Genomic DNA, 26,152 nt, shown 5'->3' with positions numbered 1-26,152 from the left:
CCTACTAAATTACAATCACAATTTATCCCATTATTAAAAAAATAAATAAATAGTGTTATATATCTGCTAAACTACTAAATTATTAAACTATTAGACATAATCTATTTATTCTACTAAACTACGATCACAAGTTATCTTATAATTTTAATTATAAATTTATAATTTTTCTATCTTTATATAAATATTTTAAAATTATAATATAATGAAATAAAAAAAATATAAATTTGTACGGATTGAAGCTAGTATTATATATAAATGGAGAAAAAAATTAGGACAGTTTTTCGGTTCGGCCTGAGCCCTACAAATCATAGAACGGCCCTGGTAAATTTGCGCAGGTGGTAGAAGTTCGGAGAGAAGCTGTAATTCAACAAAAATTAAACAGAGAGAAAGAGGGGAGGAAAGTGATGAGTCATGAGCACTTTATGAAGAGGGGGCAAGTAGAGGGAGGGGAATAAAAAAGGAGGGAGGAAAATGAAAAAGCGCAAGTGAAGGCCACATACAACTTGTGGCTCAAATTTAAGCTTGCGCTTGCTGATGTGGAAGCTCAACTCGACTCTTCTGGCCTCAAGTAACCTAGTCCTCTCCTAGTAAGCAAACAGCCCCCCGCCCAACTAACAATTTTCTTCTCCTCTCTCTACTAAATCTCTCTCTCGCACGAATCCTATATCACTGGAATTCATTAATCTCTCTCTCTGCACATATATTCGTATACATATGTAAGCGAGTGATGTCGGATGTAAAAGACCCTGCAATAAAGCTTTTCGGCAAGACCATTCAGCTTCCACCAGCCTCAGACTGTATTCAACATCCTTCTCCTCCTCCTCCTCTATCACCCCAACACAACTCGGAGTGTGCCGGACAAAAACAAGAACAAGAACAAGGATCAGAGAAGGTACGATTCCATTTTTCCTCAAATTGCAATTTTTACCAAAACAAAATTAAAAATAACGGGGGTGATAACTTTTTTTTAACTCGTAAACTTCTGCATAGACCCCACCCCTTATGTATATGTATGTAGTTCTTAGGCCTTGCTCCCGAGTTTTTTTAAGGGAAGGAAGAGTTAAAATACTCTCACTATCACTTGCTCACAACTACGAGGGGAAATGAAAGTATTTTACTTAACTTACGCTTTCTTTCCTCCCTTTTTAGAACTTTGGAGCAAGTGGTTAGGCTTTGGATAGGGAGAGTTGGATAAAGTATGTACATGGAACACTCAAACTTTACTTTTAAATTCTTATGAAACTTTCACATATTTTCTTTTTACTTCTCGATTTTCCTTTTATTAGTGCTCCACATTCGTTTTAACCTCCGGTGCACAGTTTATAAACCTTGTCCAAGCCAACGAAATTTAAATGAACCAAAGGCCTCTTCTCACTCACTAAAGCCTTCACAGGAAGTTCATCGCAGAGGACATTAACTGAGTTACCATTTAAATTTCTCAAATCTTTACTTTATATTAATTATCTAATAGTGACACCCATGGTAACATTGCTTATGTTTCTCGTGGTGAGGGTACGGTTTTTAAGAATATATGATTTCATTCATTGGACAAATGAAATTTAAATTGTTTCGAAAATCCAAACATGTCATTTGGCCCAAATCTTTTACTTGAAACACATCTTTAGTGTCAAAGCATATTGGTACAGTTACGCAGAAAAATCTCAAATTAAACTCTTATAACCAACATTTTTAAGCGAACCATGTTCAATTTATGTTAGGTTTCCCAATAATTATGTGTTTATTAATTAAATATGTACATATTGTGCCGTAAAAAGCAGGGACTCGCAAGGTTGCAATAGAGTACTTATGGGTCACAATAGTGTTATTGAAACTTGCTTGAACATGATTACCCCGTTGGTATTCTTTGTGTATTGTTATGCGTGGTATTTGTTGCGTATTCTTACGTGAACTAATACGTCTATTCTTATATGAACCGATTCTCGCAGTAGTTTTTGCCATTTATTTTAATCGAGTCATTGAGATATAGATATATCATTTCAAAAGAAGTTATGATGGCTTTTGTGGAAAGAAGTTTTTCAAAATTAAGTCTTATTTTCTTTTGGGTATGTCATAGGAGAGGTTGAATGGATTGTCAATGATATCCAATGAGAAAGATATGCTTCCAAATTTTAAGACTTATGACTGATTTTGCTAACAAAACTGCCAGAAAAAAATAATTTTTCAGAAGGAAATAAATCATATGTATTTGATTTGTATTGTTGTTGGGCACAAAATTCTAATTCGCTTAGGGAATTTAATTTATTAGGGCCTGCGTAGGATTGACAGTATTATCTATTGCTCTATCCCCACTCCCGCATCCTCATAATTTAGAATTTGTCGAATTCATGTATTCTCATACTATGCATGGTTAATCTGGCACCCCAGATCCCTGCTTTTTAGACTTTACTTATAAATCTCTCGTTCCCTTTGTGCTAATGTTAACTATATCAAAATATGTCCAGATTAAATAGGAAGAAGGCCATTCATTAATTAACACCAAGTTCCTCGTTCTCAGTTTGAACCTCTTCTCTTGTTTTTGATTTGACTTTCTCATCATTCATCCCCCACTCCTGTATCCCCATAATTTAGTATTTATTAAATCCATTTACTCCCATACTGTACATAATTAGACTGTTTTGCTCTTATACTCCTATAAATTTCTCATTTCATTTGTGCTTTAACTTCATCACAATACGTCAGATTAAATAGGAAGCAGGCCATTAACTAGTGACATCAAAGTTCCTCCCAGTACCAAGTTCGAACCTCTTCTTTTGTTTTATTTTTGTATTTATAGTTGGCCTTCACTTGTTGATCGTTTGAGTTGCTCTTTTCTATAATAGATAAGATGCTCCTAACTAGTCGAAATTTCGTTTCGTAGCCACATCTCATGTGGGAAATCTCTCTTTGAGATGTTTCTAGGTTTTTCTTAAGTCATATTTCTACTTGTTTGCATATATACGCACTGAATTTATGATTTATGACACTTTGTGGCTGCAACTCCTTCATTGCTCAATGCTCTACATTAATGGACAGCTGATTGTTCTTTTATGTCATGTATCATGAGTTTAAGGGAAATATGCAGCTTTACCTAGTTTATGTAGTTGCTAAACAATGTTTTTAGTCCGACTTGGATTTATTTGTGAAAGTAATGCCGAGATTTGAATGTGACTTGGTATTTTTGTTTCTTCTATTCTTCCCAGGCATCTCTTTCTAAAACAGTGGATTAGTATCTGTGTTGCTTCATGTTGATTTAAATTTTGATGCACGGCCTGCCTTCTCATTGGATTATCGACATAATTTTCAAGTTCTCAGTTAACAAATACTCGCCATAAAATTGTTTGGTAGGCTTTCTTTAGTGACAATTGGTTTATATTTGAAAATTTTGATAGGATCCTACAGCAGAGGCTGATACTAAAGATCTGGATGGAGCACAGCCAATGACGTCAGAAGAGCCTTCCAATTCAAGTGCGATTCCAGATGTAAACAACACTCCACCCGCTGATGATCAAAGAGAAGCTGCACGTGATAATACTCTGAGTAAAGATGCACCTGATCATAAGCATGGTAAAACTGCTCCTGATGATGATCAAAATAAAGCTGCATTGGACGATAATCAAAGCACTGAAGAAACACAAACTGAGACGAGTGATTCACAAGAAAAGACACTAAAGAAACCGGATAAGATACTTCCATGTCCTCGTTGTAATAGCATGGACACTAAGTTCTGTTACTACAATAACTACAATGTTAATCAACCGCGACACTTTTGCAAGAATTGCCAGAGATATTGGACAGCGGGTGGAACTATGAGAAATGTTCCTGTAGGTGCTGGTCGTCGCAAGAATAAGTACTCGGCGTCTCATTATCGTCAAATAGCCATCTCAGAAGCTCTTCAGAATGCTGGTCTAGATATTCCAAATGAAATTCACCATCCTGGTTTAAAGACCAATGCTACTGTCCTTACATTTGGCTCCGACTCACCCCTTTGTGAGTCGTTGGATTCAGTACTTAAGATAACTGGGAAGTCACGGATTAATGGCTCAAATGATGGGTTTCAAAAGGCAGTAGAAATTAGTCCCTCAGTTTCCTCTAAAACTAAAGATAATGGCGATGATCACCCAAGTGGATCTTCAGTGACCGTGTCATATTCGAAGAATGAGATTATTGCTCCTAGTTTGCAACATTCAGCAAATGGTCATAGCTTCCCACCTCAGGGACCATGTTTTCCGGGAGCTCCTTGGCCGTATCCATGGAATATCAACCAATGGAATGGTCCTGTAACACAGGTACCGCCACCGGGTTTCTGTGCGGTTCCTATGCCGTTTTACCCATCATCACCATATTGGGGTTGTAATGTACCAGTGCCAGGACCTTGGAATGTTCAGTGGATTACTCCAAAAAGTTTGTCCGTGAACCATATTGCTGCTCCGTCAGCGGGTCCAAATTTCCCCACTTTAGGTAAACACTTGAGAGATGAGAATATGCCAAATTCAAGCAGTTGTGTTGACAAGGGATCACCTAAAGACAATAATCCGGAGAAATGTCTTTGGGTGCCAAAGACTTTGAGAGTCGATGATCCAGGAGAAGCTGCAAAAAGTCGGATATGGGAAACCTTGGGAATAAAGAAAGAAATAGCCGGTGATTCAGATTGTGGAAAAGGTATGTTTAAGGCTGCTTTCCAATCAAAAGATGCTGAAAAATGTCACTTCTCCAAATCGTCCTCAGTACTTCATGCCAATCCTGCAGCAATGTCCAGATCACAGAGTTTCCATGAAAGCACATGAATGTTGTCTTGACGACTAAATTTAGAGTGTTTCGAATAATGATGTATAGACATTTTTCATATGAATCCACATGATACTAAATCAAACATAACCGATATATTCCGCTTGGAATTATAGTTAGTTTGGGGGGGGGGGAATATGATGTATGCATACATGGGAGGGTAAACAATATAAACTTGGTCCAAGTTCAAAGTTAGCTAATATTTGTTCATAACTTTGCAGCGCTCATCTCTAGTAGACCCGTCCTCGGTTTTTATTTGCACTGAACGAGCACATTGTTCATTGTTTTTGTTAGTTCATGTATAAAGTAGATGGTCCAGTCGTAAGTTAAAAAAACAATTCATCCTATTTGTTTTAGATACAAGAGCGATACCGTGTGGTAATTTCCGTTTGACGTAAACTAATGCAATGATGTGGGATTAGAGAATGACACGTGTTAGTTACTGGGGCGCAGTTTCCGGAAATTTCTTGTAAGAATAACTTCAGTAAAATTGAATATGGGTCCAATAAAAATGCGTTTTTTTTATTGGTAAAATTGATGTGAATGCAGGGGCTATTAACATTTATTATTCAAGCACCAATAAGAAGAACCTATTTCTATGAAAGTTAGTGACTATTGCGTGTCGTTGGGCATATCATAGAAAATCCCATTTAATATAAATTTTTATTATTAAATATTATTATATTATTAAGACTATAATTTTAGCAGATGATCTTTTTACTTTAATTTGTCAACCCCTTCAAATGAGATTGCTGTCTTATATTTATACTAAGTCACAAATGAGTTTTTTCTTACAAAATGGGTCTTCTTGGGCTTTACATTATGTTTCACAATTATCCTAATTATAACTTATTTGGGTCGTCTTGTCCTGGTCCAACATTTGTCCCCCTCCCAGTTTGCGCAATATCTTTAGATTTGCGTGTTTCTACTTCTTCATTTTTGCGCTTTGAATTTTGAGATTTTGCTTCAGTACCTGAATGAAGTTAGTGATCGGATAGGGGTAGAAAAAGACGATAAGAAAAAACAAACAAGAAAACAAAAGCAATTGCAAACTCAAAATAGAAGTGAAATGTGTGTACTCAAAAAGAAAAAAAAATAATATTTTTTGTTTTGTTGTTTTTTTAGGACATATATATAGCCGTTCATGTGTGTTTTTAAATTTATTTATTTTCAAGTTTCTTTGCAGATTGGCGGACTAAACTCTTCGGCTTCCTCCCAGGCCATCTAAAAGGCCGCTGTTGCACGCCCTCCGTTCACAACCTCCTTGTAAGTCATCTTCTTTCTCTTTTTCTTTCTTATTTGTGTCTCTGTCGTACATGTCTGTAGTTTACGAATTTAAGATGGCCGCCTTTTCCTCATCGTCGTCTTCGCGTAGTGCTTCCAATCGGGATCCTGGGAAGCGACCCTTAGAGGAGGGCGATGAAGAGTCCGTTTTGAATTTGGATAACCTGGAAATTCCGGATTTAGGTCAGTGTGGATCTTTTGATTTTTTGGAGAGCAATGAGTTTTTAAAAGGTATGCCCGATGGTCCTTGGCCTTCTCCTCCCCTAAATCCTCGTACCCTAGATTTCAGGAATAGGGTAGTCGAGGAGAGCCTTCAGTTAGGCAGGATCGAGTTTGAGGGTAAGCCCAGTCTGAATTATCTTAGTTATTACATCACCATCGACCCTCCTGTGAGCAAGTTGAAAAGTTATATCGACCTGTCTAATGGTTATCGGTACCGGGTGCCGACAGCTGATGAGAGGGTTTGGATGATACCGGAGTTCGGAATGCATGGAGTTACAATGATTATGTATCAATTTGGTCTTCGACTGCTGATGCATCCCTTCTTCCTGACGATGTATGAGGCTATCGGGTGTGGCCTTGGGCAGTTGACGCCGAATTCTATTACTCAGTTAAGTGGGTTCGTGGCATTATGTTGTGATAAGGGTCGACCGCCGACTCTGAAGTTGTTTTTCTCTATTTACGGTGTGCATTACTATGGCGGGCAAGTATACTTCAACTCTCGACATAAGAGGATGAAGATCGTTAGCGTTAGATCATCGAACTCCGGTTATCACACCCAATGGTTGTTCGTTGGGGGTCCTGATTTGGTGTTTGTAAAACCTAGTGGGAAGGTTAGTCAGGGTTCGATTGATTATTTGAACAACTTGGAGAAACACGATACTGCCTATCTCGATGAATTTCATGGGTCGAGATCATTGTATACGCACTTAGACTTGAAGGATTCTGGCTTTTTGGAAATGCACGATTGTAAGGGGAATGTCTATTTGTTGTTGCCCCTATTTTGTTTATGTTACTTGTTTTATTTCTGTTGCTATTACCATAAGCTCTTGTTTGTTTGTTTTCGTATGTATATATAGTGGGTTGTGATGCCGCGGAATCTCTTAGGACGAGGTCGTCGACCTTGAGGTCCTTGGACTTGACCTTTTTGTTGAAGTATCTTGCGGTTTTTTCCTGTTGGGCGACCATCCGCATTCGGGCCTCTTCCCTTGTTTCTTCTAGCAAGTCATTGTGAAGGCATAGACCTTCGAGGGAGAGGATAGGATCAAACACCTCGACCCGTGGCGAAGTTAGACTTACCTCGACGGGTAGGACAACATCAACGCTGTATGTAAGGCGGAAAGGGGTTTCACCTGTTGCGCTTCGGGGGGTTGTTCTATACGACCACAACACATTTGGGAGTTCATCGACCCAACAACGGGGTATTTCTTCAATTCTTTTCTTGAGACCTTGCAGGATGGTTCTATTTGTTACCTCTGCAAGCCCATTAGCTTGGGGGTATGCTATAGATGCCTTGATATGTTGGACTTTTAAGTCAAGCAGGGCCTGTTCGAACTGCTTCCCTACAAACTGTGTGCCGTTATCAGAAACTAGGATTTTGGGGATCCCGAAGCGAAAGACAATATATTCCATAAAGAATTCTATCACTTCCTTTTCTCGAATCTTTGAGAGGGGTTTTGCTTCGACCCATTTGGTTGTAATCAACAGCGACTACGATGTATTGGCATTGATTTCTGGATTTTAGAAAGGGACCCACAATATCTATTCCTCATTGGAAAAAGGGGCATGGACTAAGTATCAAATTTAGCTCAGTCGTGGGCCGACGACTTACACTTCTGTGGAGTTGACATGCTTGGCATTTTTTGACATAATCTTCACAATCCCTTCGAATTGTGGGCCAGTATAGCCCTTGTCTGATTACTTTAAGGGCTAAAGATTTCCCCCCAAGATGTTCACCACAAATTCCAGTATGTACCTCAATAATTGCTTGGAGAGCTTCTTCTAGAGACAAGCAACGAAGTAGTGGTTCGGAGAGAGCACGTCGATATAACGCGGAGCCCACAACACAGTAGTTTTTGGCTTTGAACATAAGTGTGCGAGCCTCCGTTTTATGTTCAGGCAGCTTGTTATCGATGATGTAGTTGAGGAAAGGTTGACGCCAATCGAGGTTACTCTGGATCTAATTAACCGATACTTCGTCGATGGAGGGAGCCGCTAAGACATCGACGTATATCGGGCTGAGGTTAACAGGAAGATTAGATGACGCCAGTTTGGCAAGAGAGTCGGCCCACTGGTTCTCCTCTCTGTCGATATTTAACATTTTCCATGAAGAGAATTTCTTAAGTAGCTCTTGTGTTCTTGTCAAGTATTGGGCCATCCTTTCATTATGTGTCTTAAAGTCGCCACTTATTTGTCTAGAGACCAATTGAGAATCCCCGAATATATCGATGACTTCTGCTTCAAGATCGGACGCGAGCTTTAGTCCTGCGATGAGTGCCTCGTATTCGGCCACGTTATTTGTGGAGGAGAACCCGAATCTGAGCGTTTGCTGGATTTTGAATCCTTCTGGACTGATTAATATAACCCCCGCTCCTCCGGAGTTGGATGTCGATGACCCATCTACGAACAAAAGCCACGGGCGTGATTGGTCATCCTCTGGCTTTTGTGCTTTGGATTTGAACTGGCATTCAACGACGAAATCTGAGAGAACCTGGGCTTTGATCGCCGTTCGAGGTTTGTACTCGATGTAAAATTGGCTTAACTCTATAGTGCAGGCTGCAAGTCTGCCCGTTATGTCGAGCTTGTGCAAAATTCTTTTCAGAGGTAGATTGGTGAGAACATGGATTTCTCTCGCTTGAAAATAGTGTCGAAGCTTTCGGCTCGCGACCACAAGAGCATATACGAGTTTTTCGACTTGTGGATACCTTGTTTCTGCGTCCCGAAGTGAATGGCTAATGTAGTACACATGGACGTCTTTTCCTTCATCGACACGAACCAATATTGCCGCAACAGTTTCGTCGGAGGTAGAGAGATATACTCGTAGCGGCTCGCCAGTTAAGGGCCGAGTTAGAACTGGAGGATTCGTCAAGAATATTTTTAATTATGTGAAATTCTTTTCATAATCTTCATTCCATTGAAACTGCGAGGATCTAGAAGCTTTCTTCATTGCAGAGAAAAAGGGGAGGCACCTCTTCGAGGATTGAGGGATGAACCTTCGAAGCACGGCTATACACCCGGTCAGTTTTTGTAGATCTTTGATAGATCTTGGGTTGTCCATTTCCAGGATTGCTTTTGTCCGAGTTGGGTCTGCCTCGATACCTTTCTGGGTGACTATGAATCCTAAGAATTTACCCGCCGTAAGGCTGAACGAACACTTTGCTGGGTTCAGTCGCATGTTGTTCGCCCTTGCATTTGTGAACGTTTTTCGAAGATCTGTTACATGATCTGAGGCAACTTTTGATTTTATAATCATATCATCGACGTATATCAGCATGTTCTTTCCTATTTGTGAGGTGAATATTTTATCCATCGTCTGTTGAAATGTGGCATCTGTATTGATTAAACCGAAGGGCATTACCTTGTAGCCAAAGACTCCCCTATGCGTGATGAACGCAGTCTGTTGCCAATCGTGGGAGTCCATCTTAATTTGATTATATCCTGAAAAGACGTCCATAAAGGAGAGGAGTTCATTTCCCGCCGTAGCATCAATGAGTTGGTCGATATTCGACAAAGGGTAAAAATCTTTGGGGCACGCCCAATTAACATATGAGTAATCAATGCACATTCTCCACTTCCCATTACTTTTCTTGACCAGGACCATATTTGATATCCATGTGGGAAATTGCACAGGCTCGATGAAGCCGGCGTCGACGAGTCGATCGACCTCTTGGTCGATGGAGGCTCTTTTCTCAGCCGAGAATATTCGGTGTTTTTGTCGCATAGGCCTGGTGTCCTTACTAATGTGCAGCGAGTGTCGTGCCACGACTTCCAGAATCCCGGGCATGTCCCTCGGATCCCAGGAAAAAATGTCGGAGAATTCCCGGATAAGGTTCGTGATTTCTTTCTTGAGACCTGAGGAGAGACTCTTGCCAATTCTTGTTGTTTTATCGGGGTTTCCTTCAGATACTTCTATATCCTCAGTTTCTTCAAGAGGAGAGCATGAATTGCTCGTAGGTGTGTCGATCAATTCCCTTGTGTCGATGTCGAGTACTTGGTTGACCTCTAAATCTTCATCTGTCTTTTTCCTTGGAGAAATAGTGGTTAGGTAACACTGCCTAGCCATTGCTTGATCACCTACCATTTCTCTTATACCAAAGTCTGTAGGGAACTTCATTTTCAAATGGGAGATGAAAGTTATAGCTCGAAGGGCGGTGATCGTCGTTCGTCCCAATATTGCGTTGAAACTTGAGGATGCGCTGATCACGTGGAACTTGATCATCTTCCAAATCTGGCATGGGGGAGAACCAAAGAGGACCGGTATGTCGACCGTTCCAACTACATGCACCTCATTCCCTGTAAACCTGTATAAAGGAGTTCGAGCATTCTCCAGGCGTCGATCCCCGAGATCCATTCGGGAGAAGGCATGGTGGTATAGAACGTCCACTGAACTGCCATTGTCGACTAGCATCTTTTTTACCATGTTGTTTCCCACTCGTGTGGTGATGACAAGGGCGTCCTGATGGCCCTCGATGAGACCAGGGCGGTAGTCATCATCTGAGAAGGAAGTGACAGGAGAAGGGTTTGCTCGAGGGCGTTTAGTTGGTGGGTTGACATTAAAAACTTCTCGGGCATAGATTTTTCGGGAGTTGTGAGAAAGCCCTCCAGCAGCTATGCCACCAAAGATAACGTCAATTACCCGTTCTTCCTCATCTCGTCTATGACGTCGAGGAGAATCCTCCAGTTGTACATAATGCACCAGCTGTCCTCGGCGAATCTTCCCCTCGATGAGGTTACTGAGTTGAAAGCATTGTTCAGTTGTGTGACCTGTATCTTCATGGTAATCACAGTATCTAGAGCTTGGAGGACGACCCGATTTCATGGGTCTCGGTGGACGATAGTCCGACTCTGTCTTCAGGACCGCTAAGATGGTCATTTTTTCAGTATTAAGCTTGGTGAATTCTTTCTCTGGTCGACTGCGGGGTTGCCAATCCCTCTCTCTTCTATCCCTTGGGGGATGTCGACAGTACGACCAGGTGGCGATCAGCGACGCTTTTGACGTCTGTCACGCGCGGGAGATCGCAGACTGTAGCTGCGGCGCCGTTCGTATCTAGAGGAGTGCTTAGGAGACTGGATGCAACTCACTGCCTCTTGGAGCATCATGCGGTGTTCTATAATTTGAAATGCTGCTTGTAAGGTTTTCGGTCTTTTCTCAAAGATCTCCTTTAAGAGCAATCCATGGCGGGATTTATCAATGCCTGCTGTCAGAAAGTTGACTGCCATTTGTTCGATTAGATCTGGAATCTCTGTTATTTCTTCTCTGAATCGGGTTAGGAAAGTTCAGAGACTTTCTCCTGAGCGTTGGTGCATTGTCATTAGGGAAGCTATGACCTTTATTCCTTTGTAGTTACTGGAGAAAAGAGCTTGAAACTTGCTCTTTAGGGCTGCCCATGAGTCGATTGACCGAGGGGCAAATTGTTGTACCATCGAAGGGCTGTGCCTTGGAGGCAAGTGGAGAAAAACTGAAACCGGGCGATCTCTGAGTGGCCGAAGAAGGCCATGCGTCCATCGAAGGTATTGAGGAATGCTAACGGGTCCGAGGATCCGTCAAAATGATCGAGGGCGGGAGTTTTCAATGTCCTATCGATGCGTGCTTTCTCGAGGACCATGAAAGGAATATGTCCTAAGTCCAATCATGTATGAGGATTTAGGAATAACTTTTACGTAATCTGTTTTGATTTCATTAATATTAATAAAAGACTTGTTTTGTTTTTATTACGGGCTTTATCTATTTAAGTGTTTAAATAAGATATACCATAGTTTATAGTAAAGCTTTTTATGGATTATGATGAGATCATAATAGTGAGACCTAAAAAGATGATAACTCTAAACTTAAATAGTTCCTGGTCATAGGATTACTAACTGGTAATTAATAATCCGCAAAGATCGGTACATACTATGCTTGCTTCATTATGAAGGATGTCTGTTCTCATAGACATTTGTGTGGTGACACTATAGCTAGTATGTAGGTGCTTATTATGGAATAAGTTCACTGAACATGACTCGTACAGCTGAACAACGTTCACTCACGTGTCAGCAGTTGTTCACATAGTGATAGTTGTACAAGTATCCTTAGACTTGAGGTCATCATAGTCATCTTGTGTACACTGAACTATGTTTTGGTTTAGTTCTTAGTCTCCAGGGACAATTATTAGGGCTCTTCTGGGTATAGGAATTTGTACACGAAGATAGTGTATGATCAATAAAGGATCTACCCCTTCCAGTGAAGGAAGCGAATGTTCAAGGCTGATCCACTTATGCTAGTTCAGGAATCTCTGGCCAGAGTAAATGAAATTAGAAAGGAGTTTCTAATTTGCATAGAACTACGCATAGTAAATGGTAAGCAAAGTGATTGAATTAGTTAGGCTTGACACGAGATCCATGCCTTGTATTTAATCAGGACATTGTAGGGTAGAAGGAGTTTATTGTACAATAATTATTCACTGAATAGGTTCTTGGTATTCTAAGCAGTGAATTCATATTATCCGGATAGTCGCGATATGCTGAGAAGTATCCCTCACGATGTAGAATAAATGTGATTAATTAATTAATCATATTTAATAAATTAGAGAATTTATATAAATAATGATAAAATAGTTTTATTATTATTTATTTCTACTACCGGCTTAATATTGAACCTACAGGGTCACACCATAAAAAGAGAATGATTTAATGGTGGAGGAATTAATTAATAATGGCTAATAATTATTTATTTATGAAATAAATAATTAATTGGCAAATTTAATAATTGATTAAATGAGATTTAATTGATTATAAATTAATTAAGAAAAGTTCTTAATATTATTAATTAAGAATTTAATTTTTGGAAATTAAATCAAGAGAGAGAATTATTTCTAAAGTGTTTAGAATAATGATTAATGATTAAAAGGTGTTTTAATTATTAATGAGAATAATAAATGGGATAATAATAATAATATTTATGGGAAAATTTCAGCTGAAAATTTTGCCTATAAATACACTATTATAGACCCTAATTTTATTCTAACCCACATCGAACCCGAAAACCCAAAAAGTTTGGTAAACCCAATTCTCTCCACCTCCTTCCTCCTCCTTAACATCGTTTTCTTGGTGGATACCGGTGGAGTGCTTCACACTTGAGGAGCAACTGCTAAGGATCTCTGATCGTTGTCTCCGAATTATTTTAAAAGGTTAGATTCGATCCCTCGAATTTTTATTCACGATTTATATGCTTTTATTTGGATTTTATATGTGTAAAAGTATTTTGCCATGCCCCCGCTGCGTTAAAAATCCAACAATGGTATCAGAGCATAGGTTGTATGCATATAGATCTGTGGTAAAAATTTCAGAATTTTATGTGCTTGTATGAATTAATTATGATTTTTACAAGTTATATCATTGATTAATTTTGTCTGATAAGAAATCGTTTCTCAGAATAATTTTGAATGTTGATCTGGGTTCTACAAGTGTTGTAGATCGTCTGGGTATTTTTTTCATAATTTTATGATGTATAGATTTTTTATTATGAATTTTTGAAGTTCTTGTAATTAAAATTCGTAATTAAATAAGTAAATATATGTATATATAGTATATATATATATTTGTATATACATCTGCTACATCTGATGTTGAAACAAGAATGGCACGGAAGAAGACAGACATGGCAGAGTTGACAGGTGCGGCACGCTGATCGAGAAGAAAGACGGCGGTGGCTGAAAAAAAAATAGGGGTGTAACTCATTCCGGGAATGCGTTACACACCTGTGGCGCATTCACAGAATGCGTTACACCCTTTAATGGCTGAAAAGGGGTGTAACGCATCACCGGAATGCGTTACAGGTACTGTAATGCGTTACAGCCCTTCTATTAATTTTAAAATTGATTTTCTGGGAGTTTCGTAACTCCGTTTTGGGCGTGCAATATACCGTTGGATTCGTTTTTCCGAGACGGATCTAATGGAGTGATCAATTTTAGTTTATATAAAAGTTTTGAACTGTTTATATTCCATGAAGTGTTTTAAAGCTGTTTTTGATCGTTTGAATTGATTTTAAATGCTTCATGTGATACATAGAGATGTATAATGCTTAGACTAATGTGCTAGATGATGTAACATGCCTACCTTGATGTTTATTAATTTTTATATATGTGAAATATGCTTAGTTTATCATGCGATGATAGATTTAGGTGAACTTGAATGAACATAAGGCGTTTGTTAGACAACCTAGTATAGTGAAATTGTTTCATAACCTTAATAACAATATTATGAATACAATCATGAGATTCTTGTGTTTATGAAACACGTAATTGAATATGAATTTTCGATATGAGAGAAAGGATGATTCTGTCAACAACAGATTTCTATCTGTAAGAAAGGGTTATTAAGTGATGCCTCTTGACAATGCTCCACCCGATCTGGGAATCGTCTGATTATTGATTATTGATTTGAAATATTTAATTTAAAAGGAAGAATCTCTTTATAATATGATTATGATTGTAACGTAATATAATCCCTCTAAAATTAAATAATATCAAGTAGTAATTGGCCAATGACACAACGGGCTTGTGTCGGTCATAGCCTTCCAACATGGTAGAAAGTAGTTTTTATTTTTGAATCATTGTCGTTTTGTACCACAACCGAGGGCTTTGATTTCGAAATAAGAAATACTTGTCTATTACATAGAGATGTGTACATTGAATAAGAATCTAAAGGTCGTTACGTGCCACAGCCGTGGGCCTTTGGGGACTGATTCAATTGTACGGAATGTTGGGTTAGACTTGACTTAGAATATTGAGTTTGTCGTGCCACAGCCGTGACTCAATTATTCAAGAGGCTAAAGTTTGATTAGGGAATAACATAAGATGTAATTGACAAGAGTTGTCTGCCTATTGAACATTACATGGCGTTTCGTGCCACAGCCGGGGTTGTGTAATGGAATGTAGGATCCCTATTCCCACTAGCATTATGAATGCTTAATTTTTCACGTAGGGGGTTGAATAAATTAGGAAAACTAGTGGGAGCCACTTATGAATAAAGACCCGATTCATATAGTGTTTTGAAATGAAATCGAATATTTGCTAAGTGTTGTTATGTGTTTATCATTTACAGATTTACTTTGTACGTTATGTCTTCTGCACTATCACTCAGGAGCATACTAGATGCTCACAAATTGACTGGTCCTAATTATGCTGACTGGCTTCGAAACTTGAGAATTGTTCTCAGGATTGAGAAGCTGGAATACGTGATTGACTCACCTAAGCCTACTGAACCTGCTAGTGATGCACATAATGATGAACATGTTGTGTATCTTAAGTGGATAGATGATGCAAATGTTGCTCAATGCATCATGCTAGCTTCCATGAACATTGAGCTACAGAAGTAACATGAGCATATGGATGCTCACACTATCCTCATGCATCTACAAGAGTTGTATGATGTGGCGGGGAGGACAGCTCGATATGAGATATCGAAGGAGTTGTTCGGTTGTAGGATGTCTGAGGGATCATCTGTGAATGACCATGTACTCAAGATGATCAATTTGATTGAACGTCTTGGACAACTTGGTTTTGTCATGGATGGGGAGCTGAGCCAAGACCTGGTCTTGCAATCGCTTCCAAGTTCGTTCTCGCAGTTTGTTGTGAACTTTCACATGAATAAGTTGGATGCCAGCCTGCCTGAACTCCACAACATGTTGAAGACTGCGGAATTGAATTTTCCCCCTAAGAAGAGTTCTATTCTTCTAATTGGTGAAGGTTCCAATCCTAAGAAAAGGAAGAGGAACTCTTCCAAGAAGAAGAAAGTAGGTGAGAAAACGCCGGTTCCACCAAAAGCTGAAGACCCCAAGAGCAAAGTTGTTTGCTTTCACTGTAACAAGGTGGGGCACTGGAAGAGTAACTGCAAGGTTTACCTTGCAGAATTGAAGAAGAAGAAGGGTAGTGAGACTACCGCTTTTGATTCAGGTATGTTCATGATTGAAGTGAATATGTCATTAAATCAAATTTCTACTTGGGTATTCGATACCGCCTGTGGTTCTCATATCTGCAATTGTTGCAGGGACCAAGGAGAAGTAGGACTCTTGAGGAAGAGGAGGTGATTCTATTGATGGGAAATGGAGCAAGAGTTGCTGCTGAAGATGTAGAATCATTTCATTTACATATGCCTACGGGCAAGACTATTGTTTTTAAAATAATTGTTATTTTGTTCCCTCGATTGTGAGGAATATTATTCCCATGTTAGACTTGGCTGGATTTTCATTTATTATTGAGAATAATGAATGTTCTATTCTTAGAGATAATATTCTTTATGGACGTGGTGCTTTAAATAATGGTCTGTATATATGTGACATAATTTACTTCAGATTGAACAATCTAATAAAAGAAAAGGGATGATGAAAATCTCACTTTAAAGTGGCATTGCAGTCTCCATTTAGTATACATGGAGAGAGGGCTGCAAATTTGCTAGGAATGGTACACACAGATGTATGTGGACCAATGTCTAAGAAAGCCATGGGTGGATTTTCATACTTCATTACTTTCATAGATGATAGATTTAGATTCGGATATGTGTTTGATGAAACACAAGTCTGAGGCCTTTATAAAGTTCAAAGAATAGAAGTATGAAGTGTAGAAACAACCAAACATAGTATTATAACTCTTCGATCAGATCGAGGTGGTGAATACTTTAATGGAGTGTTTATAGATTATCTCAAAGTAAATGGTATAGTCTCCCAGTGGACTCCTCCAGATTGGTATCTGAAAGGAAAAATCGAACTTTGTTAGACATAGTTCGGTCCATGATGAGCTATGCAAATCTTCCAGTATTCCTATAGGGTTATGCATTGGAAACCTCAACATATTTACTGAATAAGGTGCCTTCCAAAATCTGTTCCTCAAACTTCGTATGAGATATGGAAAGAAAGGAAACCGAGTCTTAAACACGTTAAGATTTGGGAATGTCCAGCTTATGTCAAGAAAGTTGACCCAGATAAGCTGGAATATCGATCCGAAAAATGTAGTTTTGTGGGATATCCTAAAGAGACTTTAGGGTATTACTTTTACACCGATCATCGGGTGTTTGTCTCCAGACATGCTACCTTCTTGGAAAAGGAGTTTATCCTTGAAGGAAACAGTGGGAGCAAAATTGAACTTGATGAAGTTCAAGAAGCACAAACTACTACAGATCGAGTGGAAACACTTGTTCAGACTGAACAACCTTTTGTGGAACAGCCCATTCATAGGTCAGGGAGAGTGTCTCGCCAACCTGAGAGGTAATATGGCCTTGTCATTGAGAATGACAATGAGTTGTCGATCATTAATGATGACGACCCTGTGACCTATAATGAGGCTATGAGTAGTGTTGACTCAGAGAAATGGCATAGTGCCATGAAATCCGGAATGGAATCTATGTATACGGTATACAAAAGATAGATTATAGCAGATGGCCAGGTGGTGACCTATAAGGCCAGGCTTTTGGGAAAAGGATTCAAACAAAGGCAATGGATTGACTTTGATGAAACCTTTTACCTGTAGCCCTGTTAAAATCAGTTCGGATTTTGCTTGCGAATGCTGCTTACTATGACTATGTGATCTGGCAAATAGCCAGATGGTTTTCTTTCCAAGGGAAATGAAAACCTAGTGTGTAAGCTGCTGCGAACCATACGTAGTTTAAAGCAAGCTTCTCGAAAGATGGAACATTCGTTTTGATGAGACAATCAAAGAGTTTGATTTTATCAAAAACGTAGATGAACCATGCGTTTACAAAAGGGTTAGTGGGAGCGCGGTAACATTTCTTGTATTGTATTGAATTAGAGTTGACACACATAACAACATAGTAGACCCACTCACAAAGCTACTTTATGAAAGTCACTTTCATCGTCATAAAGACAAGATGGGTATTAGATACCAGAGTGATTGGCTTTAGTACAAGTGGGAGATTGAAAGGAATATATCCTAAGTCCAATCATGTATGAGGATTTAGGAATAACTTTTATGTAATCTGTTTTGATTTCATTGATATTAATAAAAGACTTGTTTTGTTTTTATTACGGGCTTTATCTATTTAAGTGTTTAAATAAGATATACCATAGTTTAGAGTAAAGCTTTTTATGGATTATGATGAGATCATAATAGTGAGACCTAAAAAGATGATAACTCTAAAATTAAAGAGTTCCTGGTCATAGGATTACTAACTGGTAATTAATAATCCACAAAGATCGGTACATACTATGTTTGCTTCATTATGAACGATGTATGTTCTCATAGATATTTGTGTGGTGACACTATAGCTAGTATGTAGGTGCTTATTATGGAATAAGTTCACTGAACATGACTCGTACAGCTGAACAACGTTCACTCACATGTCAGCAGTTGTTCACATAGTGATAGTTGTACAAGTATCCTTAGACTTGAGGTCATCATAGTCATCTTGTGTACACTGAACTATGCTTTGGTTTAGTTCTTAGTCTCCAGGGACAATTATTAGGGCTCTTCTGGGTATAGGAATTTGTACACGAAGATAGTGTATGATCAATAAAGGATCTACCCCTTCCAGTGAAGGAAGCGAATGTTCAAGGCTGATCCACTTATGCTAGTTCAGGAATCTCTGGCCAGAGTAAATGAAATTAGAAAGGAGTTTCTAATTTGCATAGAACTACGCATAGTAAATGGTAAGCAAAGTGATTGAATTAGTTAGGCTTGACACGAGATCCATGCCTTGTATTTAATCGGGACATTGTAGGGTAGAAGGAGTTTAATGTACGGTAATTATTCACTGAATATGTTCTTGGTATTCTAAGCAGTGAATTCATATTATCCGGATAGTCGCGATATGCTGAGAAGTATCCCTCACGATGTAGAATAAATGTGATTAATTAATTAATCATATTTAATAAATTAGAGAATTTATATAAATAATGATAAAATAGTTTTATTATTATTTATTTTACTACCGGCTTAATATTGAACCTACAGGGTCACACCATAAAAAGAGAATGATTTAATGGTGGATGAATTAATTAATAATGGCTAATAATTATTTATTTATGAAATAAATAATTAATTGGAAAATTTAATAATTGATTAAATGAGATTTAATTGATTATAAATTAATTAAGAAAAGTTCTTAATATTATTAATTAAGAATTTAATTTTTGGAAATTAAATCAAGAGAGAGAATTATTTCTAAAGTGTTTAGAAAAATGATTAATGATTAAAAGGTGTTTTAATTATTAATGAGAATAATAAATGGGATAATAATAATAATATTTATGGGAAAATTTCAGCTGAAAATTTTGCCTATAAATACACTATTATAGACCCTAATTTTATTCTAACCCACATCGAACCCGAAAACCCAAAAAGTTTGGTAAACCCAATTCTCTCCACCTCCTTCCTCCTCCTTAACATCGTTTTCTTGGTGGATACCGGTGGAGTGCTTCACACTTGAGGAGCAACTGCTAAGGATCTCTGATCGTTGTCTCCGAATTATTTTAAAAGGTTAGATTCGATCCCTCGAATTTTTATTCACGATTTATATGCTTTTATTTAGATTTTATTTGTGTAAAAGTGTTTTGCCATGCCCCCGCTGCGTTAAAAATCCAATAGACCAATGATAGGGGGCTCTCAGAAACGGTTTCAAACCCCGACTGATTTCTCATTATGGTACGCATCTGGGCGATTTCTTCCTGCATTTTGGCGAACTCTTCATGAGAAATAGATTCCGTGGACTCAGTCTGACGCGAGACCTCGGCGGATGACACTGTCCGCTGTTGACGCTCGCGCGGTTGTGAATATGTCGACTCTGCCGATGGCTCATACTCGTATTCGGCATCGTCGTCTTCATCATAAAATTCATCATTTTGTTCTTTATTTTGTATTGTAGTTTGTTGGAGCTCTCGATGGAGACGGTGATTTCTATAAGTTCAAGTTCTTCATCTGAATCAAGTGGTTCTTCTGGATTTTCTTGATTTTGGGTCTTTAGCCTTTCTTTCTTTTCCAAATGTAGTCGTATGTCGCTCGAGAGAACCTTCTTACCTTTGGAGGTCTGTACTCTAAAACGCTGATCTGAGATGGACTTTCTCTTCTTGTCTCTTTGACATGTATCTTTCAAGTTCAACGACTGACCTTCAAGAGGGACTTCAGGTGGGGGGAACAAGCACTTCGGCTTTAAAGCCGGTTGTTTGGGCAGTTCATGACCACCGTGGGCCGAGGGGTCGGCGGCAATTTCTGCCGTCAACTCCTTCACCTGAGTCGGTCCGGCCGTTCCCGGATTAAACTCCTCCACAATCATATTCCGGTTGGATCTGTAAAGCAAAACTCCTTCTAGCGCCAAATGATAAGTCTTCAATATTATTATATTATTAAGACTATAATTTTAGGAGATGATCTCTTTACTTTAATTTGCCAATCCCTTCAAATGAGGTTGCTGTCTTATATTTATACTAAGTCCCAAATGGGATTTTTTGTTATAAAATGGGCCTTCTTGAGCTTTACATTATATTTAATTATAATTTATTTGGGCCGTCTTGTCCTGGTCCAACACCCGGCTAACATTGACAATATTTTATTGAAGTTCGGACTATTTTTCAATCCTGATTCCTTCGATGTGTCACATCATGTTTACATGATAAGTTGGTGGAATATTTTAAGTTTATTCCAAAACAATTGTTTTAAGTTAATTCCAAAACGAACCATAAAAATGTTTGCAAATTCTACCAGCTTGAAAATTTCATTACAAAGCTAACTGCATAATGGAGTTTTCTTCCTCAGAATGAACAATCTCTGTCACTAGACATCTAGACGCAATGCATCAAATAATAATAAAGAAAATAAGGAAAAACAAAATAAATAATTTTAATAAAGTAAAGTCAATTTAGCGAAACAAGAAAAAGCAAAGAAAATTGAGAGAGTAGGAGTATGATTTACATAGTTACAATAAATAAAGGAGGTACAGTAGTAATCATACAAACAAGATCCAAGATTGTCTCATAACCCACCTGGCCCCTATTATTTAAACAAAGGTAAACTATGCCATGCCCATGTTATATTATTATTAAAATTAAATTGAATCCCTCCTCAAGCCTTAAACCAATTTCATCATACAAATTGGAGCAGGTTATTCTTTCACTATACCATACATCTCAAACTACTAATCATCCTAACTACACCAAAAACATGACCTTTAGCTGTTTACGCTTAGCTGGTCTGCTAACAGCTCTTCTTTTACTTTCCTGCTCTTCACATGGTAATAACACATTCTATATGTTCCTTTCAGAATTTTGTACTTGATGTTTCATTGCTAATAGCAATGTCCCCCCCTCATCTTCTCTGCATTTGTAGGTTTTAACAGAAAACTGATGCAAGATTTCCCAAGTGCAGACTATGAACCTTCTGTTCTTTCTCAGGTTATTTTCCTCTTCATTGCTCTCCTCTATCTATTTCTTTCCTCTTCCTAGGTCCGTTGTAATATTTAAAATAGAATATGTAATTTTCAGGGCACTCTTTTAATTTCCTAAGTGTTTGAACCAAAGTGTCCAGTCTGTTAGATATGAGGCATGCTCTGGAAATGAATATTTTGCTACCTGAAACAAACATTTCCTTTCAAATGATGCAACAATAACTCGAGAAATCTATTGATAATGACACCTTAAGTACTAATATTTGAATTATGTGACAGGGAAGTGAAAGAGATGACTATAAGGATCCTGAGCCCAATACCAATTCACAATCCGTAGTACCAATTGCCCCTGCACCAGCGCCATGATATCTATTACATCCCAGTTTTTCAGTCATGTTTTCTTCATTACCATTTGTCAAAATGTATTTCGTAATATGTACTCAACTTTTTTTTTTTTAAGTTCTGGTTGAAGACTTGTTTCACACTCTCATATGATACAAGATTGCTTATAAAGTTTTCTACTTCACACAACCCCCTTACTCTAACAGTGCTGTCATCGTCTACTCTGATAATAAAGAACAAAAATGATTTTGCATCCCCTTGAGATGCAACCAATCAAATATAACATAGTAATATGTTTTGGGGAGAGACGAGGTACAGATTTTAGAAGCTAAGAACGTATATCTGAATTCAAATACATTGACACTGTATTTTGAATTCTATCTCAGCTGCTATCAATTGTTATACAAGTGATGTTTTACAAGATACTATGTAAATCGTTGTCAGGAGTTGTTTTTCTCTAGTGTACTATGTTGGTTGCTGTCAATTGTCATACACCAAGTTGTAATAGTGATAGTAATTCTGCACTTGATGCTTTCATACTCGGGTTGCATGTCTCTCAACTCAATTACCTTGTTTGTTAGTTACAAATTCAAATAAAGCCGTGGTGGAATGACGACTATTATTCATGTTTGTGATTTGCGGTCTACCAGTGTTTTAGTCCTTGGAAAGCTTTATATTAGACCAGAATCTGGTTGATTAGCATACAACATTTTCTTGTGTATTAAATGCCCTCCTTGGTGGCGTTATCTGTTAGTAATAATAATAGCAACAAGGAACAAAATATGGATGAGAATGATAATACTAATCCGACTAGTATGCTGCTCTGAATCTTAAACCATCTGGAGAGAATAAGATTCAGCAGAAGCTGTTCTCCATTAATTTTACAAATTCTCTAAAGTCTATCCTCCCATCCCTATTCTCATCAAACTCTCTCATCATTTGCTTGCAATTCTCAATTTGGGATCCATCACTTAAACCAAGCACACAGAGAACTCTTCGTATCTCCATTGCATCGATGAACCCGTCTCTATTAAGATCAAACACATCAAATGCTTCTTTCACCTCATCCAAGCTAGGCTCGTTCTCTTCAAACATGGAACAAAAATATTCCATAGAAACCCTCTCTTGAAGCATTTTGTCTTGACGAGAGTGGCTAAAAAACCCAAGTCTTCCCATCACCATCTCCATATCCTCTCTGCACAGACTTCCATCATCCACTTGCTCACTTAACAGAGGATCCCTTCTGGTCAATTCAAAGTCATCTACCCCGATTCTTTCTCTTAAAATATCCGATAACTTAACTGTTTGGTATTGGATAGAAGAGAAGGATCTGGTGAAATGCTTGCAAACTCTTTTGAACCAGTTGATATCAATTTGGAAGAAGATAAATTCAACTAAACCAACCACAAGAATAGCTAACGGAATATTTTGTACAGATAACAACAACTTCTCCATGGGAAACTGGTCTAGATAGCTGATGAGCACAGACATGACTAAATGGCTAATGAAGTATATTAATTCTTCACAAAAGAATGGAAACCAACCTGCAAAAGAAATGAAGCTATGAATGGGACTATGTTAGAAGAACGAAGGGGTCGGGCTTAAATATAAACATGAGAAACACAAAAGGTTAAAAGAGGGGTATGAAATGGTCAGCATCCATTGGGAAGTGCAAGGTATTTTGAAAGAAAGTAAAGAATGGAGAAATGGTCGTCAGAGGAAGTTTCTCAAGGATTGCATGGAAGGAGAAGAAGTCTATTATTATGTATGGTATGGGGTTTGAGAAGAGCAAATTGTTATCAAGTGGAAATAGCAGCCCTGGCCGGTTTTCATTTGTTTCTCCTATATACGGCCTCCCTATTCTTTTTACTCCTATTTTGTTAGGGGGGGGGGCAATATTTTGGTACAAGACAACAACAAAAAGACACTGCATTTTCCGGGAACTTGGATCCTTAGCTAACCTCGTCACCCTATATAATTGATGACGGTAGTTTAATTACCTGTACTATATTTTAATTATGTTAATGGGGTGAGACCGGACCCGGAAATCTGACCCGGCCCGATCCGGTCAAACCCGGTCCGATCCGGTTAAAACCCGGCTCAGTCCCGGTCCGGGCTTAGGGCCTCGACGGACCCTATATTTTTAGGCAAAACCCGGCCCGGCTCGGTCCGGTCCGGTTAAAAGCCTGGGCTTCGGCCCGGCCCGATCCCATTAAAAACACGAAAAAACCCGGTTAAAATCTGATTATTCTAATATATTTTCTTATATATTTAGGAATTCACATTTATTATAAATATAAATAATACTTTAAACACATATATATTTAGATATTTGTAATTAATAATATTATTATATACTTCATAACAGAAATAATGAAAAAAGATATAATAGATACACTATATATATTTGGATAATAATGATAAAATATATTATTCTATAATTTTTTTTTATTTTTTGTCGAATTTAAATGTTTTCAACGAAGTAATGTTTTCAAAAAATTTTCAATGTAAACTAATACATTTTTACGATTATCTAGTTGCTAACATATGTAGTCTTAGAAATCTCTAATAAAATTCGATCCAATTTAAATTTTGAAAAAAATCCGGTCCGATCTGACCCGGAAAAAGCTCGATTAGGCCCGTCTCGAGGTTCCAAACAGACTCTAATATTTTCAGAAAGTCCGGCCCGGTCAAAGTCAAAGTCCAACAAAGTCCGGCCCGATTAAAGTCCGAATTTTTTAAGGTCCGGTCAAAATCCGGACTGGTGGACCGTTTGTGCATCTCTGCAACGGGACACTCGGTAAATGCTGCACGGCAAGTATATCACTTGCGTATTTTTGGAGTTTCCTCGAAATGTTTTCGTCTTCTGTCAGTTCTTTCTTCATGTTTTTGTCGTCCTAATTCTTTCCAAGACTTGTGTTTTTGTCGTTTTTTATGCATGCTCAGGGGTCCACTTTTCCTTTTGGTTTCGAAATTTTTCGGTTAAGGTATGTATATATGATTTATAGGGTAATTTCTAAAAATCAGATAATTTATCGATAATTTATTGAGAAAAAGTTAAATCAGATAAATATTTTTAACTATTTTTAAACGATTTATCAATATTTTTTTAAAAATGGACCGATTTTTAAAACCATACTTTCAAACGATATTATCAATCAACTTTTTTTTGCTACAAAGAGCGGATTTTTTTAATTCAGGCAATAACTCAACCACGACAACAAGTGGGAGTATATGACACTTTTTTTTCCAAATAAAAATTTGTTTCTTTCAATTTTATACGTGACAATGTAAAATATATATTGATTCCCAATTCGATTTGAAGTCATTTCTAGTAAAGAAAATTCATAGGAGTATAAAATACTAAAATTTTTGCATTACACGACTTGTCATTTAAAATTGTGAATATTAATTAAAGACAAGTAGTTACGGTCTTTCTTTTAACTTATTAGTTTGTAATCATGATACAAACTGCATATTTTCGGTCGTCGGCTGGTTGCACCATAGATAGGTCTCTTTCGGCATTTGAAAGAATATACTAGCATGTTTTACTGGTCACTAATCAAACTGTAATGTTATTCATAACCAAGAAATCGAAAACATGCAACACGGTTTCTTATTATTTTATTCAAAGGATAACAGGAAGAAGGCAATTTTAAATGGTCTTTGCTATAACATTGGTTTTTACTGTGAAACAACCACCAAAACAACCCCATTTTTTGGGGCTCCCTGGAAAAATAAAACAAGGGCAGGCATTTTTAGTTCTTGTTGTCCCCACAGTTAAGCTTGCATAGATACAAGTATTGTATTGGCATAGGCTTTTAAAATTTTATATTAGAACCACAACTTCTCCTACCACATTATCCTCATATACAGATTACAGAGTTGTGTTTGAAATTCTTGGGATGAGAAGCCCACTTTTTTAGAATGTTGATTTTTCTCCAATCTATCTTTCAAGGTCTCAAGTCTCAACTCCCACGGATAAAAAGCTTTAGCCATGTTTTACAAGTTCTGCGACAGTACACTTGGGTCACAAGCTTTGTTGTTTACATTTCTCTGGTTCCCAAAAAGGCAAGATAAAAAAAAAACCCCGGATACTGTGGTGATATTCTCTCTTCCACTCAAACCTGAAGCACAAACACAAACACAGTAAACT

The 26,152-nt window shown here is 37.9% G+C and overlaps 2 protein-coding genes and 1 long non-coding RNA gene across 4 annotated transcripts; 2 read left to right on the top strand and 1 right to left on the bottom strand.

Annotated features, from left to right (window-relative positions):
• Window positions 1-400: 400 nt before the first annotated feature.
• On the top strand, window positions 401-4,934 carry LOC141697835 (cyclic dof factor 1-like). 2 transcript variants are annotated; one of them, XM_074502391.1, is made up of 2 exons: window positions 401-892; window positions 3,390-4,934. In XM_074502391.1, the coding sequence occupies exons 1-2, from the start codon at window positions 728-730 to the stop codon at window positions 4,782-4,784; spliced, it is 1,560 nt and encodes a 519-aa protein (XP_074358492.1). In that variant the 5' UTR covers window positions 401-727; the 3' UTR covers window positions 4,785-4,934. The 2 variants fall into 2 exon arrangements, with proteins under 2 accessions (XP_074358492.1, XP_074358493.1); XM_074502392.1 differs by lacking the exon at window positions 401-892 and adding an exon at window positions 987-1,196.
• A 16,381-nt stretch (window positions 4,935-21,315) lies between these two features.
• On the top strand, window positions 21,316-22,631 carry LOC141698696 (uncharacterized). The gene is made up of 3 exons (XR_012565207.1): window positions 21,316-21,501; window positions 21,597-21,661; window positions 21,934-22,631. It is a non-coding gene; the product is annotated as an uncharacterized LOC141698696 (long non-coding RNA).
• Window positions 22,632-22,851: 220 nt separating this feature from the next.
• Window positions 22,852-23,487, bottom strand: LOC141695637 (putative calcium-binding protein CML46). Its single transcript, XM_074499870.1, has one exon. It carries the CDS (start codon window positions 23,485-23,487, stop codon window positions 22,852-22,854), a length of 636 nt encoding a protein of 211 aa, XP_074355971.1.
• Window positions 23,488-26,152: the final 2,665 nt, after the last annotated feature.

This window comes from Apium graveolens, chromosome 11, assembly GCF_009905375.1.
Source record: "Apium graveolens cultivar Ventura chromosome 11, ASM990537v1, whole genome shotgun sequence".
Classification (NCBI taxonomy): domain Eukaryota; kingdom Viridiplantae; phylum Streptophyta; class Magnoliopsida; order Apiales; family Apiaceae; genus Apium; species Apium graveolens.
Note: the sequence above shows the minus strand (reverse complement) of the source record. Positions and strands in the feature narration are given on the sequence as shown.

What these genes read in the sequence shown, in the direction of transcription:
- LOC141697835 (XM_074502391.1), top strand. Translation starts at nt 728, where the DNA reads ATGTCGGATGTAAAAGACCCTGCAATAAAGCTTTTCGGCAAGACCATT. An exon ending in AAGAACAAGGATCAGAGAAG is followed by an intron (nt 893 to 3,389) that starts GTACGATTCCAT and finishes AAATTTTGATAG; the next exon opens with GATCCTACAGCAGAGGCTGA.
- LOC141695637 (XM_074499870.1), bottom strand. Translation starts at nt 23,487, where the DNA reads ATGTCTGTGCTCATCAGCTATCTAGACCAGTTTCCCATGGAGAAGTTG.